Raw genomic sequence first — 17,893 nt, 5'->3', positions numbered from 1 at the left:
CGGTCATTTTGCCGACAAAGTTATGGTAATAACTTTTTAAATCTATATTTAAATGACTTTAATTCTTAAATTACTAATTGAGTTTTATTTCATTTCACACAACTAGTTTTGAAAACTACAGATGTTTTCATCAACATTATTTTTTTCAGTATTTTTTAGTTTTCATGACTTGCCCATTGTATGTATGTGACCGAGTGTAATAATTTCAGTGTAATAAATTTTTAAATCGTTAGTTTTTTGATGAAAACATTTGTAGTTTTCGAAACATGTGAAATATATCGAAAGTCGTGTGAAATGAAATATAACTCTTGATAATAATAAAATTATTAATAATTTACATATCATTCCAGAAAGCTAATATCAAATCAATAAATAATATAAAAGGACTTTATATTATATTGAAAGTCTGTTCAAATCTTTGTACACAAATAAACCTTGAGTGTAAGTCCCTCTTCAAGCACAAGAGCGCAGTCTCTTTTTTGGAGAGCCACAGCGAAACTAAAATTTAAAGTTTGCCATATGTGTATATAAATGTATGGAAATTGTATCAAATTGTATCAAAAAATATTACTGTATGAAATCTATGTATGTTCATCTGCTTATGTGTTATTTATATTGATATCTCAAAACGGAAAAAAAAAATTAATTTCAACCGTTTTAAAGTATATAAAAAAATTCGGAATAACATAAAAAGTCTGCTTTTAATATTCAATTCCAAAAGTTTGAGATAACGAGGAATTTCTAAAGGGAAACGATTATTTTGCCTGGATCGAAGAGCTCATATCGCAAACTATTACTTGGATTTGTACGTATGTATACGGGGGTAAATTTAATGTAAGCAGTTTCTACCTCAGTGCCATCTCATCTCCGTCTCTCCTCAAGTAAGATTTAGGAAATCTGAAATAGAATCTTATTCCGATCGTCAATTTCTTTTACAATATTAATATAGATAAAAATATAACAATTGTTTTGAGGCCACTTTTGATTTTATGATTTTATTTTTTATTTAAAAAATAAATATTCGTGTTTTCCTTATTTACAAAAATACTTCAATTTCATATTATTTCTGTCAGCCTTAGAAATTATAAGAAATTATTATTATAAAGCCTCACTATTAGAAATAGGTATCAAATTGTGGTATAGTGGGTTCGAACCAAGAAACTCTGACTCAAGAGTTCGCGGCACTAACCACGGGACGACAACCCGACACTTATTTAACATGGCTCGTTTAAAGAACTACAGATGTTCTCATTAATAGAGGAAAATATAACAAAAGAAACATTTCTCGTGTTTATTTGTTGATGAGAATATCTGAAGTTCTCGAAATTTAATTGTGTTCAGATAGTACAAATCAAAAATCGTCTTTAACAAGTGCTTATCATCATAATTATTATTAAATTCAACATGTTTTTTCACAAAGTAATCTGAAGTTGGTAAATAATAATACTGAAATATTTCAGGCTAATTTAAACATCAAACAAAAGTGTCAAAAATTTAATTGGCATTATAAATTGTGTTCCACTCCAAGATCAAAGAAAAAGGAAGGTATAGCTTATCACTAATTTAACGATCAGATTGTTACGGCTTTGATCTGAAACAATGCCTTATGCACAGTTATTTGCAGATATTAAGGGAGTACTGAAATAAAATTTTCTCAATCGTACCGTAGCTCAATAAAATTCGACTGTGAAACTGCCATAGCGGGTTTTATCCTCACCGATGAAAAATATAAGAAATATTTATTAAAAAAAAAGTCTTCGTGGTTGTGAAATACCATATATTTTAAACCTCTTTTCATTTTCCTTACTATCTTTTATGTAGACCTCAAAATAACTTTTGTTTTTTTTTTTAAATAAATTTTAAATAAAATATATGTTTTCCGAATTTGAATCCATATAATTATATTCCTTTAATGTTTTTCGCATATACTTCGTGGCACATTTTATAAACTTTATTTAAAAAAAAAACAATACTGTTTAACCACTTTTTATTAGTACACTTTATCCAACCGGTTTCGACAAGAACCTTGTCATCATCAGGGTTTATGTACTAAATTCTACAACATTGAAATACTCATACTTAATTACCCTTCCTTTACCAAAAACTTTCACGCACTCCGTACACCATATTTTTAAAAAATAACAACAAAAAATGGTTTAAACAAAGTTGTTTTATTTTATAAAGCATATAATTATTATATTCTCAATATTAATAATATTTAAAGCATTTACTTTGTGGTTAGTCATATTTACTTTTTTTTTTACAAAAATGTTATTTATATTAGTATATAACCACTCACCGAGATTTTTGTGTCTACCGGTTTCGAGACGTACTTGTCTCGGACAGTCACTATTACTTCGTCATGACAGTCACTATTACAGCATGCAAACAATACCACCCTTCACCACCATAGCACCATTTACACGCTTAAAACTACACAAAATATTTAACACTCGCGATTTTTGGTCGACCCGATAAAATTATTAATCGTTACTGGAAACTATTTCTGTATATCATTTGACTATCCTAAAATTATTCATTCGGGAAACGGGAACAAAACAACAGACAGTCTAAATTTGGGAAAAGGCAGGAGTTGGGTGGGATATACGCTGATTATGGTTAGAAATTCGAGTTTGAAACGCATTTATCGGCCAAATTATCGGCCACATTCCACGCTCCGTGACACTGATATTTATAATATGACATAAATCATTACATTATTTGATCGGAAAGCCAGTGATAAATTTTTAACCGCGGTCGAATGGACGTTATATCTGTCGTTCATTTGTTAGCATACTCAACCAAATGCGTTATAATACAATTATTCTCACATTAATTAAATAAATCAATTATTGATTATACTGATAAAATAGGCTTAAGTTTTATGCTTCTAGAGCACTGAAGATTTGTGAATAACAAAGTTTAGAGGCAAAAATCTGAAAAAGTAGTGGGCCTGGTGTCAATTCTAATACATATTATGTTTTACTTGCTGACTTTGGTACATTGCGAGACGTCAAAAACATTTGTACAGATCGTAGTTGAGTTTAAGGGTAATTTTTGATTAGTTTACGACCCCAATCAGTTTACTAATTAATGTCGAGGTTGATGAAAAATTTATGTGTCTATATATATAAACACATATTTAAGCATATATATTATTCAACTTATTTATTTTTCTTAATTCCAAACTGTGAGGTGATGTGTGCAACCATTTTGTTATGTTATATAAATTGTTTAAAATATAATGAAAAAATTACATAACAAGGATAATAAAAAGAATTAAGAGTTTACTTAAAGTAAAAAGAAGTCAAAGAAACAAATTTCATCATCAAAAAAAATGTTTTTGTTTATTTAAAAACATACTCAATAAATTATCTTAAATACTGTTTAAAGATGGAGCTTAAAAAGTTTAACTTTACTTTCAGAAGCGAATGTTTGAAGAAGTTTCACCAAAACTCTGAAGAAAATCTATAGTCCCAAAGATAGCGTTTTTTTCTTTATTTAGAGGGCTTTGATGAATAACAACAAACCCCAATATAGCCTCAGGCTGTAACTACGTACAAGTAAAGAACTCTGAAGTTTTCACGTAATTCTTACAGCCTCCTTTATATCACTGAAACTCATAAAATCCTCCTTTATAACGAGAAAGGATACGTTAGATTTAATCAAATCCATCATTTTTATGAAGAATTCCGAAAAGGAAAATTCAATGGAACTCTTTAACATTTTTCTCGTTACGATTTTTCCCGAGTTTATTGAAATATACGTGGTTCATATTATTTTCGCATTCGTGTAGACTTCACACTTAAATCACACCATAAAGAAGGCCTGCAATATAGACTGCTTTTTTACGACTACCTTTTCCTTGAATTCTATTAAAACAAAAATAATAATAGCAAACAAAATCGAAATATTTTTCCGCGAAAATTTGAATATTCTCTTCTTGGCTTTTTTATGAAATTCTGATGACAACGATCAATGTTACAATTACATAAATTTCATTTGTTTGTTTACCAAAACGTATAACAAACAGTAAGTACCGATTGTCTAGAATTTTTTAGTGTTTTATTTTCTAAGACCAAATACCATTTCGATTTTTTTAAAGTGTTCATTAGCATTGTCTTTGAATTTTCATAGTTAAGACATATAATACGTAAAATTTTTGTTTCATATGTTTCCATAAACAAAAAAAAATTATGTGAAGGAAAAATTATTTATGCTACTAAAAAGCGAGAACGGCGTAAAAATATCGAATAGAAAAACGAAGAAGATATATTTATTTAAACGTATAAAGTAAATTATATGAAGCAGTAAAGCAGCAGTGAAGTAAATTATATGTCCGCCTCCGTAGTGTAATGGTCAGCACGCTCGACTACCGTTCTGGAGGTCCCGGGTTCGATTCCCAAGGGGGGTAAAATAAATATTTGTGATTTTTTCACTGTAATATTTATTCAATATTACCATGGACTGGTACCTGAAGCGGAGGGCTGATCACCCTTCCTTCATGTGTAAACGATCAAGATAACACTGCGTTTATATGACACAGTGCCCTATGCACCATTGGGGTGCGGACAAGGGTTTTATTATTATAATTATTATTATATGAAGCAGAGTTGTTATGTTATCATTGTTAATGTTAATGTTGTGTTTTTACTTGTAATATAAAAATAATGAAACATCCTTATTTACAACATTTTGAGTGTGTCCAAATACTTGTTCACAAAATCTGGATTATCTCCAATTACAGGAGTTATTTTCATATTATTTTTTGACATCTCATCAAAGATGAAGAAGAATATGGAAGTCTGGGCACTTACGGGGCTGACGACCGTCATAGGCTGGTTTAAGTGATCACTTTACACACGTGTAACATTCACCAATTCTACCCATTATTGACAACCACACTACTCACATTCTTGGAAGTTCTATAAATATGAACCAATTTATTGGTTCATATTTATAGAAGCCTATGACGGTCGTCAGCCCCGTAAATGCTCACACTTCCATATTCTTCTTCATCTTTGATGAGATGTCAAAAAATAAACATCCTTATAGTGGCCACCTTTTTTTTAATCAAAACATGGCCATAAAACGGTAAAAAAAATATAACTGCTTTAACAGATTGCAAATCAGCAAAACTCGAGGTAAAAATTATCTTTTAAATACCTTTTTGTAAAAGTAAAACTTTTTTTTAAAAGTGAAATTATTATTTTTAAATTTTAAATTCATAATATTGAGTAATATTTGTAAAAATGACGACTTAAATGATCGCGTCTTCAATGTGTTAGAATATATTCATTGTACTGTTTAACCTCTTCGTTGTAGGGCCTATAAAGGGCGTAGAGAACCTTTCCACTCCGTATTTCCACCTTGAAGGCTATTTGTCGGGGACACAGGTGTCGGCAACAGTTTTGGAAATTGGGGGTTGTGATGAATATGACAGATTATACTAAAGATAAAGCAAGAAAATTTTTCAAGCGAAATATTTTCACCTTTTATACGAAATAGTACATTTTTACGATTTCGAGAGAAAAAATGTTTTCATCCAAAAATCTCTCTCTCACTGTCTGGAAAAATCTAAAAAATTGATTCTTATTTCACATCAAATATTAGTTTATTCATACACCTTTATATGCTTTTAGACTGTATCGAATATAAGAAGCAAAAATTTTTATTCCAACCGTGTTTCATTATTTTTGAATAACAACTTAGGTAAAATACGTGTTTTTTGCAGTGAGTGAATTAAAAAAATTGCTGTTTTGTACTAATATTTATTATATTTTTAATTAATGGAGATATAAGAATATATATTTTTTACATATCATCAAAGACTAAGTAGAATATGGAAGTCTGGGCATTTACGGGGCTGACGACAGTCATAGGCTGGTTAAGATAATCGCTTTACACACGCGTTACATTCACCAATTCAATCCATGATTAAAAATATTACTTGATATTAGTAATGTTAGTAAATAACCACTCACCGACTACTTCTGTCTACCGGTTTCGATTCACATACACTATCACTACACATGCAAAACATGCATGTGTAGTGATAGTGTATGTGAATAGTACTAAGTGGGTGTGGTGTAGTGTTGTTCGCATGATTGTTAAATTGTAGTGTATGTCCTGACGAAGAGACGGGTACGTCTCGAAACCGGTAGACAGAAGTAGTCGGTGAGTGGTTATTTACTAACATTACTAATATCAATTAAAATGTTTGACCACAAAGTAAATGCTTTGAATATAAATAATAAAAATATTACTACTCAAATTCTTGGATGTTTTAATAATAATAATAATAATAATAAAATTGGATAACTTATATAGCGCCATTTTCGTAAAAAAAATACCTCAAGGGCGCTTCACGGTGAATGAATTGGGGAAAATATTATGGTGGAAATGATTTAGAAAACAAATGTGTTTTTAGTCTTTTTCTAAAGATCATCTCACTCTCACTATTTCTAACCATTGGTGGAAGAGCATTCCACGCCGTCGGTCCTGCAACAGCAAAGGCACGCTCGCCAAATTTAGTGCGTTGCTTGCGAGCTGGTAAGATAACTTTGCCCATTGCAGATGTTGTAGCCGATCGAAGCGTGAGACGTCTATCAACCAATTCATCTGGAATACACAGCTCCTTAAGATACTCTGGAGCCATATTGTGTATTGATTTATACATGAGTAGGCAGAGTTTATACTCAACCCTTTCGGGAAAGCGTAACCAGTGGAGTTTGTGAAGTAGTGGGGTGATGTGACTGAATTTAGAAATTCCAAAAATTAGTCTCGCTGCTGCGTTTAACACTGATTGCAGTCGAGTCATTTTATTGTTTGGTAGACCCGTGTATATACCGTTACAATAATCTACTCTCGATATTACAAACGCATTTATTAATTGACGGGCAGCATCAACTGGCAGATTCTTGCGAATGCTTTTAATTTGCCTTAGCTGATAAAAACATGTACTTGTTGTTTTGCTAATTTGAGTCTCAAGGGAGAGATCAGAATCTAAGAACACGCCGAGCAGTTTGACGGCCGGTGTAGTGGTACTCTTTGGATTGAGTGGTGTCGTGTTATCAATCAAATTCTGTCGTTTAGGTGTGGCTATCCAGAGATGTTCCGTTTTGGAAGGGTTTAACGTCAGTCTGTTTTCAGCCATCCATTCTCCTATTCTCTCAATGCACTTATCAATAGAGTCAACAAGTTTATATTTTTCCTCCGGCCTACAATAAAAATAAATTTGAGTGTCATCCGCATAGCAGTGAGACCACAATCCGTGTGACTTTATAATATTTTCTATGTCTTTCGTATATAGAAGGTATAGAAGAGGACCTAGGACTGATCCCTGGGGTACACCAGTAGAGACGGAATGATAAGGGGATTTAACTTTTTGAAAAATGACTGAATATTCACGTTCTCGAAGGTATGAGCAAAACCATGCAAGTGCTTTATCACAGATGCCGTATGTCTTCCTCAAGCGTTCCAGCAGAATATTGTGATCAACCGTGTCGAAAGCAGCACTCATATCCAAAAAGGAAACCAAAACAAGGTCACCAGCATCCACAGCAGTTATTATATCAGACAGTACTCTCACTACGCCTGTCTCTGTAGAGTGGTATCGCCTGTATGCCGATTGCCTCTCTGAAAACAACTTGCTATTTTCAACATACGTTGTCAGTCTATGGGCAACAATTTTCTCTATTATTTTTGATATGACAGGAAGGTTGGAAATTGGGCGGTAGCTTGAAAGGTCCTCGGAGTCCATCTGAGAATTTTTTATTAGTGGTGTAACGTTTGCCTTTTTCATGGCCCTTGGAACAATGCTTTTCTCCAGAGACATGTTTATAAGATCTCTTATAAATGGAGCAATCTCGTTAACACATTCTTTCAAAAGCCATGTCGGTAGTGGGTCCAGTAAACACTGTTTATTGGGCAAAGCATTAATAAGTTTTGTTACCTCACTTATATTTGTGGACTCGAAAATTTTCAGATACTGCAAGGCATTACAGGAAATTGTTGGATTTTTAACCAATGATGTTGCTTTCCGAATATTTTCGATTTTATTTTTGAAAAAAATAGCGAATTCGGAAGCAGTGGCTTGTGTGTTGATTTTAAGTTCACAATCTCCGCGGACAGATTGCAGACTTTGCCACAGGAGTTTCGGAGACGACCTATGTTCTCTAATTCTCGAACACCAATATGCAGATTGTTTTGATTGAATCAAAAATCTATTAGTGGTTTGTGCTTCGAGCCACTTTAAGCGATCTGAAACTAATAGCGTCTTTCTATATTTACGCTCAAAACGCCGTAGTTTTTGTTTTCCATGTCGACATTCCTCGTCAAACCATGCATCCGATTTCCTTTTACGAACGGTTTTCGTGGTTAAAGGCGCATGTTTGTCTATCAAGCTGAAAAGTACACCATTGTACAAATCAGCCAGCTGGTCGACATTCTTGGAACTACGATCAGTATCCAGACCAATTAAGGAGTTCGAGATATCGGTCTTAAATTTATTAATATCTAGTTTCCTCCACGACCGTGATGTGAAGGATCTGTAGATAGGGGTGGGTTTGCCGATATTGATTTCGCCATGTACTAGTTTGTGATCTGACAGTCCGATGTCTGTTACATTGACTGCAATATGTTCATCACATTTGCGTCGTATTATAACATCCAATATACCCCCTGCGTTATGAGTTGAGGTATTTACTTCTTGAAGACAATCAAAATCACTCAGAAGTACATTAAAGCGTTTGGTCGCTGAATCTGTTTCACGGTCGAAACGAATATTTATATCTCCAGTTATAATTAATAATTCTGTGCGAGTAACCGCCCATTCTAACAGGGATTTTATTTCTGAAAAAAATTTAGTAGTCGGTGCCTTAGAGCCGGGCCGATAAATTGTTATAAGAGTAAAATTTTTACTTCCTACTGTTATTCTGCAACAAATGGATTCGAAACTCGAGAACAAAGGTAATCTTATATTCATTAGTTTAAAATTATTGTTTGTAAGTATAACTATTCCGCCATGATTTGTCCACGAAAGGTCGTCACGTTTTTTACAATCTTCGGACCTGCGCGCCCGCTCAATAATATTAAAACCTCTGCTACGGAGCTGTTTAATGGTGACAGAGTTGCTATCTTCATGCCACGTTTCAGTAATAGCCAAAACATCTATTTTATAGTCCGCTACTATATCACAGATGTCATCGATCTTATTATTAATTGAGCGAGCGTTCCATGTACCAATCGAGACTGGATATGCTTTACCTACATGCCTATTTGGCTTCGCATTTCCTTGACTTTCAATGCCTACAGTATCTAAGATTTCCGGTAGATCTTTATGCTTTCTGCCTCCGCGACATCCTCTGTATCTTTTTTTCCGGATGTATCTTTCCTGATAAAGATTATTTGAATTTAAATTATGTTTAAGTATGTTACTTCTATTCAATGTATTAATTGCGGTGTGATTCTGAAACTGTAGAAGGTTCTCTACTGTGTAAACAATCCTAGATTTACTATCCTCCATACACATATTCCGACGTTTTAAGCAATTTACTTAAATGGCATGGACAAAATAAAGTCAAAGCATTGTTCATTTTTGGACAAAACAGTAATAAAAGTTATATTGATGGATTACTTTCCTTTGGGTCCGTCGAGCGTCAAATTACTGGTCACACGTGGTGTATCCGGCTCGGGTCTGGGAATCGCCTAACCATCGAACGCACTTTTAACACATTTGTTGAATATTGACAAAGATAAAGTTAATATTTTCGATAATTCTTCACAAAACACAGTTTTTTACAAGAAAAACTAATTTTTTTTTTCACTCAAACTGAGGCTAATGTTATACAGAAAATTTTTATGAAAAATATAAATTAAAAGAACCAGAGAGTCCAGAACAAATGATTTTTTTCCGGAGCGGGGTAAAAACAGGACCGGCAGCTAGGACAGCGCCAGAGAAGGTCTCAGAGAAGGTTTTATATAAATGAACCAATTTCAAAACATTGTTTTTGATTCACTAGATTTTCACTACAGACATCTATTAGTGAGATGAAAAGAAGCTTTTTTATTGAGCAGAAAATGCCGTAAATGCCCAGATTTCCATATTCTTCTTCACATGCTATGAGATGCCAAAAAATAATACGAAAAACAACTCCTATAATTGGAGATACTCCAGATTTGTGAACAAGTATTTGGACACACTCAAAATGTTGTGTCCAAGATATATGAATATGAAGAAGCCATTGTGTGAGGAGGCAGATTGGTGTGGCGTTCTATTCTCTTTGGCTACCTCTGCGGAAAGTGGCGTGATAGTTTGTTAGTTAATTTTTTTTTTTATTTTATAATTTTGTTTTATAAATTGTAATCTTATTATTATTACAATGTTTGTTACAGCTTAAATTAAACGTCTGGAGGTTAATAATAAATATTTTTTTAAATAATTAAAAGTACAAACCCTATTATTACTTAGGTGATAACAAAAAAAAAATATATATATATATATATATATATATATATATATAATGAAACATTATAACCATGTATTTTTTTGTGATGAAATATCATCACGCCTGTACACACATTCAAATCGCAAAAAATATAAACATTACCCAGTAGTAAAGTGAGGTTATAACTCTTTTATATATAAATGTATGTTGTACAATATTTTATTAATTTGACTTGGTGGTGATAAAATTCTTCTTGACAAAAACACAAAGGGATGACGAGAATGCAAGGTTACGCGTGCTCATGGAGTAGGTGTAAAAGGGGTAGATTTATGACGTCATACATTTTTAATGCCCTCCAAGTGTTTTCAGGACGTGGGGATGGAAAATTATGTTGACCAGATCGTAAAAATTCATCCCCACGCGGAAACGACGCTGTGTGTACGCTCCGATATGTGTTTATTTATGCCTCTAACAATATTTACGACAGGTAGATATTACGGCGCTCTGCCGGCGAGAAAAACGAGTTTCATAAATGAAAATGTTCAGTGTTTCTGGAAAAATGTCGCATTTATTTATGGTAAATCTAAACACAGCCTACCGTCACTCCTTTTCACCACGAGGGTAGGGAATGAGGGTTAAACGCCGCAATTTGATGACTACTTTTTACAACGAAAAATCCATTTCAAAAGCTTTTGAGAAAACTGAAATATTCTCATTTTATAAATAGTCATTTTAAATTTGAAATTCGTATTGTGAAATTTATTATTTGGTTCAATAATTTTGATGTAATGATACAATATTTTGATAGGTAAAATTTTAATAATTATTTCTTTAAATTTATAAAATGCACACTGAGTTTTGAAATACATTTTTTAAACGTTGTTCAACAGTTGTCCCCCTCCGTAATGTAATGGTTCGAATCCTTGGGTGGATCAAATGTTGTAAATGTAAGTGATATTTTTACTGTTATATTTATTCTCGATATATATTGACCCTGGACTGAAACGGAGGGCTGATCAACTGTCATTCTTTTGTCAAGAATCAAAATAACACATTGTTCATACCATGCAGTGCCCTATGCACCATCCGGGTTCATGAAAGGGTTTGAAGAAGTTTAAAAAAATACTTTTTATTTTACAACGACAGCAAGATATTATTTATAATTAATATTTGAAGCACTGACTTTGTGATTTTCAATTTTATAATTAAAATGCAACTTTGTTTTTAAATCACTGTTAATATTTTATTTTAACTAAAATTATAATATCTACCGGTTTCAAAGCTAACCGCTTTTTTAAGACTGATTATCAGTCTTGACAAAGAAGCACTGTTTAATAATGGTGTTGAATGTATTAAAGATATAGTGGTATTAACCAAGTGAAAATTAAATGGAAATTGAATCCAAATAAAATATAAAAATTATGTTATCTCGTTTATTAACCAGGAATCAGATTTTTTGAAAAATAATAAAAGAAGTCAGATTTTATTAATAGCTTATCCCAAAGTAGGCTCAATTGAACGCTAGCTGGGAAACTTTTTCATTATTTTAATTAAACTTTCTAAGGAAAGTTTCAAATTTTCAGGAAAAACTGAAACTTTCTAAATTCTCTAAGAACAACCCTTATTTTTATGATTGATTGTTATTTTTTGCCTAATGGACTGCCATTCTACTGCAATGCGCTTCAAACTAGAAATTTTATCATAATATGTTTTTATCCTGAATTTCGAACTTTCAGTTTTGAAGTATAACAGAAATTTAGTAATGTATTATTATTTTTAAATTATTGAAATATTTCCTACATTTCGATTGTGTTCTAATACTTGTTCTTAAATCTGGATTATCTCCAATTAGGAGTTATTTTTTGCATTATTTTTAGACATCTGTAAATGTCATCTCAAAATGTTGTAATTAAATTACCTGGTCAAATTATAAGCTGAAGTAAATAAAATAAAATTGTATTATCAAGCGTTTCTTAAGTTTGTGAATATAATCCAGGATTCCGACCTCACATACAAATGAAAGAGTTTCTGCTTAATGAAAAGCTTGCCTCATCCTACCATCCATTTCTATCGAGTTCAAGAACTGTGTATCGAGTTTTATCAATATATCTAGAACTTCCAAGAATTTCAATAATGTGTTTGTCAATCATGGGTAAGAATTGGTGAATATTACACGTGTGTAAAGTGATTCAATTATTTTTTTCAATTTATTCAACAATAAATTAATATATACATAACAAACAACATTCATGGCGCCAATCGCTTGGCAAAAGAATTCCGGTTCGGAAAATTCCTTCGGACACATGGAACAGATCAATATCCAATGTTATAATGTTCAACATAGCGGTAGCTCTTCCTACAGGCATAACCATTGGCAGGTTGGTCCTGTGTATAGGAATGTAAAACAATACATGCCTACGCTTTCTTAGGTAACTATCGGGAACATACAGACCAATGCTCCGGGTATTTTCAGGATTATCGATCATATCGCGCAACAATCAATAAAAATGCGTAATTAAATACACATTCCTTCTAGTCTTAATAACCAGCCTATGACAGTCATAAATTCCGTAAATGCCCAGACTTCCATATTCTTCTTCATCTATGTTGAGACTTGAAAAAATAATATGATAAAACAAATTATTATGTGAATTTATATGTATATCTTAAATGTTTTCCGCAGATACTTTGTGGTACATTTTATAATATCTTTATATAATTAATTAACTTTGTTTTCACCACTTTTTTTATTAATACAATTCAACAATACATTGTCATCATCAAGGTTTATTTTAAATCAAAAACATTTAAAAAAAATAAACAATTTCACCAAAAACGTCCACACACTTCATAAAAATCCTAAATGTTACATTTATATTTTATAAAGTGTGTGGAAGTTTTTGGTGAAATTGTTTAATTTTTATTTAATGTTTTTGATTTTAAATAAACCCTGATGGTGACAATGTACATATTGTTGAAACCGGTAGGTTTAATTGTATTAATATAAAAAAGTGGTGAAAACAAAGTTTATTAATTTTATAAAGATATTATAAAATGTACCACAAAGTATCTGCGGAAAACATTCAAGAAACTACAATAATAATTAAGTACAAATAACATTTTTCAAAAATGTGCCCTCGCCGTATTTTTTCGTGACAAAATCACAATTTAAATTACTACGAATGATGCTCTAGTCTAAACGACGTTATATTTATCATTTACATCAAACATATCCGATGTTATTGAAAATGCGTCTTAAAAACTGTCAATTCACATGGTTAATGGTCCATTCAAGCAGATGACATAAAATATTTGAAAAGTTTCACAAATATTAGTCATGTTCATTTATTTGAATTGATAACTCAACATGGGAAGTTTTCCATTTTTTATTCTGTCATAAGCCGGTAGGTTGAATTGTATAATAAAAAAGTGGTGAAAACAAAGTTAATTAATTTTATAAAGATGTTAATTATTATAATTTTCTAAATATGTATGTCTCTCTGTTCAGCAGGAGCTCGCGATACGCACACTCGCTACCCAGTACTCGTCTTTATTCACGGAGAGAGCTACGAATGGAGTTCGGGCAACCCCTACGACGGCTCAGTACTGGCAAGCTATGGTGGTCTCGTGGTCGTTACAGTCAACTATCGACTCGGTATCTTAGGTAAGTGACATTATTTTTTAAATTAATAAAACCGTACCTGCTCCCTAGGTGGAGCATATGGAGTCCACAAACTGTGTCCAGGCTTCTCTGTCGGCGCCAGCTCCCTTGCATCCTCCCAAGTCAGAACCGCGTCCCGAAGTTCTGACGAGAACTCTCAGGAGGCATGTGGAGTTATGGCCAAGCCAACTGAATCGCCTTTTCTTGACGACAGTTGTGACCAAGATTTGCTGCGTCCTACGCCTTATCTCTTCATTCCTTACAAAGTCAACCCACCGCACCCCTAATAGTAATAATAAAAAACAATTAAATGCTTATTTATATAATGCCTTCTTTGTGAAAACTACCTTAATGGCGCTTTTAATTAACGCATTTCATATAAAAATTTAATTTTAAAACACCCTTCAACTATTAATAATATCATTTTATAAAAGAGCTAATATTAAGCAATATGTCACTGACTAAAGCCTTATAATGGTGCACTGAAATCAGTTATAGCAAACAAATTTAATTATTTATTTATTATACAAAAAGTACTCTACTCCAAGTAAATACTTGGAGTAGAGTGAATGGTACACTGAATTATTAAGAGTAAATTAGAAGCTTTTAGAGAAAACTAAACTGGAAGTTTGCAACAGAGTCTTAATACTAACCCTAATGTTTTGAAGTTAAATATGGAACTAGCAAAAAAAGGATGATCGTTGATTTAATTTAGTCAAAAATCAAGTCAAGATATCCGAATAGTGGAATAAAAAAGAATGATAGAAGGAACAGTTAAAAAACTAAAAGACAAATGTACTTTGAAAAAGGAGTAAAGAAAATGTACTTGGAAATAAGAGGTAAAAAAATGTACTTGGAAATAAGACTAAAGAAAAAATTAGAAAAACTTGGGCGTTGTCAGGTCGGAATAATCGTCTGGTATGTATGAGGAAATGCATAAATGTGCATAAGGCAATAAAAATCGCTATGATAGATTGGTGTGGCCTTCCATTATCTCTGCCTGTTTTTATGGAGAAGCGGCGTGACAGTTAGTTTTTGGCTTAAAAACCATAATAAACTTATAATTAGTCATATGACAATGGATAAATTCTCCCCCCTAGTTTCCTAGTGAAGATAAACCTTCTACACCCTCATCATCCTTCAAAGTTCCAAGTTCCAAGGGCACAACTCAAAAATTACACTAATGATGCTTGAACAATTAAACACGTGCCATAAAAGATATAAATATTAACAAAGTAAATATTAAATACTTTTTAAAGAAATATTCTTAACACTCTCCTTATCATTCATCGTTCATTTTGTGTAATATCAATTTAATGAAGTGGTATTACACAAAGTAAATGATGAGTGATAAGGAGAGTATTATATTACTATTCCACATAGTTTCCAATGCATTTAATAAACAAAATAAAATATCCTTACGCAATTCAATCAGTGTATACCTTCGTATAAAAGTGAAAGCGAAAAATATATTTACAACATTTTGAGTGAATCCAAATACTTGTTCAAATATCTGGATTATCTCTAATTATAGGAATAAATATGAAAATTTGATTTCATATGGTAACTATGACTAAGATATCCGAAAAATTAAGGTCTTGAGTATAGATTAAAGCTCTTTTTCAAAGTGATATTGAACTTTGTGTAGAATTTGAAAGTTCAAACACTCCCTTGAAACTAGTGGGTACTCGTGGCATCACTCTCTATTAACCAAAATGCCAAGTGCTCATTTGAAATTATGCTCAAACCACCAAACTATCAATTTCCATGTCAAACATAATCGATACCTACTTGATACGAAACTACTAATGTCCTTTGGGACAGTTTATGTTTCAAATGTTGGTTCACCTTGATCTTACATGGAATATTATAAATCGACAACTTCTTGGTGGAAATTATAATCAAAATCTACTCAACTCAAATTAAGGTCTATGATGTAAATTCATCACATTCAACATCAAAGAAAAAAGTTAAATATTTGGCCTTACTTTGAACATAAATATTTTTTATCATTTTCAAATAATCCTAATAAAACTACATGGAGATTCGTCTGAGAATTTATTTAAGTTTTGATCAAGAAAAATAACACTTTTAAAAGATCATTTTTTGGTTTACTAATGTAAACTCGACTATTTAGATGAGACGTTCACGTTAGTACTCGTACTTTATACGTTCTCATGAATAGCTGAAAATACACAACTGATTTTTACATAACTGAGATTCGTATTTTCACCTGTTTATGAGAATATCTTTAGTTCTTCAAATTTCTCAAATTAAACAATATTTTTTAAATTTATACGAGTATTTTTTAAAATATTAAAATAAAATTATGGTTTTTCCACCAAGAGTTAATGCAAAATCAATTAATTAATATTTTTGCACGTTTTCTTTTCTTTTCATATTTAACTTTTTATAAGATATGAAATATATTTTAAAATACGAAGAGAATATTTTAATATTTAATTTGGAATATTAAAATCTTCTCTTTTTTAAAGTTTAAAAAAAAGTGTGAAGTTTATTTTATTTTTTCGTTATTTTACAAAATATTTAGAAAAAATTATGATAAAAAAAAATATTTAGTTAAGTATTACATACAAAATAGTTATTTCATTATTTAATTTTTTTTTTGTCTTATTATTTTTTAATGAATATTTCTTCTTGGATTAGTATAATGGCAAATAATTGAAAAGATTACGAAGAGTTATTTGCGGTGGTATGGACATGTGGAGCGAATGGATAGCGAGAGAATGACTAAGAAAATATATGTGGCGAATGTGAGAGGGAAAACAGAACGTGGACGACCGAAAAAGACTTGGCACGATCAGATCAATCAGAACCTAAAATCTGGCGGTGTCAAAAGTCTGCGTAATCGGAGGGCATGTATGTCTAGATGTATGGATGTAAAGGAGGCGAGGAGTGTATGTCAGGACAGAAGAGTGTGGCGTTCCATCCTCTCTGCCTACCCCTGCGGGGAAACGGCGTTAGGGTAGTAGTAGTAGTAGTAGATTAGTATAATCTTTATACGTATGTTTACCAATGTTACCAACATGATAGTATTCCTTTAAAAATTATCTTGTTTTCTCTTCATTTCACATTCCTTACAATCACATGTCTATTGAAATGTTAAATTTTGAAGGGCTTAAGAACAACAATTCTACTTTACTCAATCAAAAATGTATATCGTAGTTTGATTTTATATGTTGGATATAAAATCAAACTACTTTTTAAATAGAAAAATCACTTCCATCGAAATGAAAATATGATTGGAATTACGTCCGGACGTCGAAAATGATCATTCACCGGATATTGCCAGGTTCAATTAAAATTTAATTTAGTTCTACTAAGCGAATCGGTGAATTTTTGAAGCTGATAGTTCGGAGATTTTTTTTCATTTATTTGGTTATTTATTGATTTTACTTTTTGACCTTGTTTTGATTTGACCTGCCACAGATGACGTGTACGCGTGTACGCGTATATTTATTCAAACGAGTATATATATATATATATATATATATATATATATATATATATATATATATATATATATATATATATATATATATATATATATATATATATATATATATATATATATATATATATATATAAGTCGAACACAATTTTTACCAGTCACTTAAAAATTTCTTTAAAGTCTACAATTTGTTTTATTGTCACTTGACCTCACCTCTTTTGAGGCCCTAAATATTGTTTAACGTAAAAATAAAACTATCAAATTTAAGGGTTAATCTTCTTTGCGTTTATATTTAGATTTTACTTAAAATCA

The 17,893-nt window shown here is 31.6% G+C and overlaps 1 protein-coding gene across 1 annotated transcript in view; it reads left to right on the top strand.

Annotated features, from left to right (window-relative positions):
- Window positions 1-5,325: 5,325 nt before the first annotated feature.
- Window positions 5,326-17,893, top strand: part of LOC148300057 (neuroligin-4, X-linked-like) — a gene marked incomplete at its 5' end in the record, with an annotated part of 100,433 nt that continues 87,865 nt past the window's right edge. The window contains 4 exons of the mRNA XM_088275329.1: window positions 5,326-5,427; window positions 7,455-7,581; window positions 8,386-8,465; window positions 13,957-14,112. Of these exons, the coding sequence (XP_088131455.1) occupies window positions 5,326-5,427; window positions 7,455-7,581; window positions 8,386-8,465; window positions 13,957-14,112 (465 nt within the window). The remainder of the gene's footprint in view (window positions 5,428-7,454; window positions 7,582-8,385; window positions 8,466-13,956; window positions 14,113-17,893) is intronic.

The sequence above is a fragment of the Brachycentrus maculatus genome, unplaced genomic scaffold (assembly GCF_059751285.1).
Source record: "Brachycentrus maculatus isolate JH-2025_06_01 unplaced genomic scaffold, ASM5975128v1 h1tg000847l, whole genome shotgun sequence".
NCBI lineage: Eukaryota > Metazoa > Arthropoda > Insecta > Trichoptera > Brachycentridae > Brachycentrus > Brachycentrus maculatus.
This window is presented reverse-complemented; position numbering and strand designations above follow the sequence as displayed.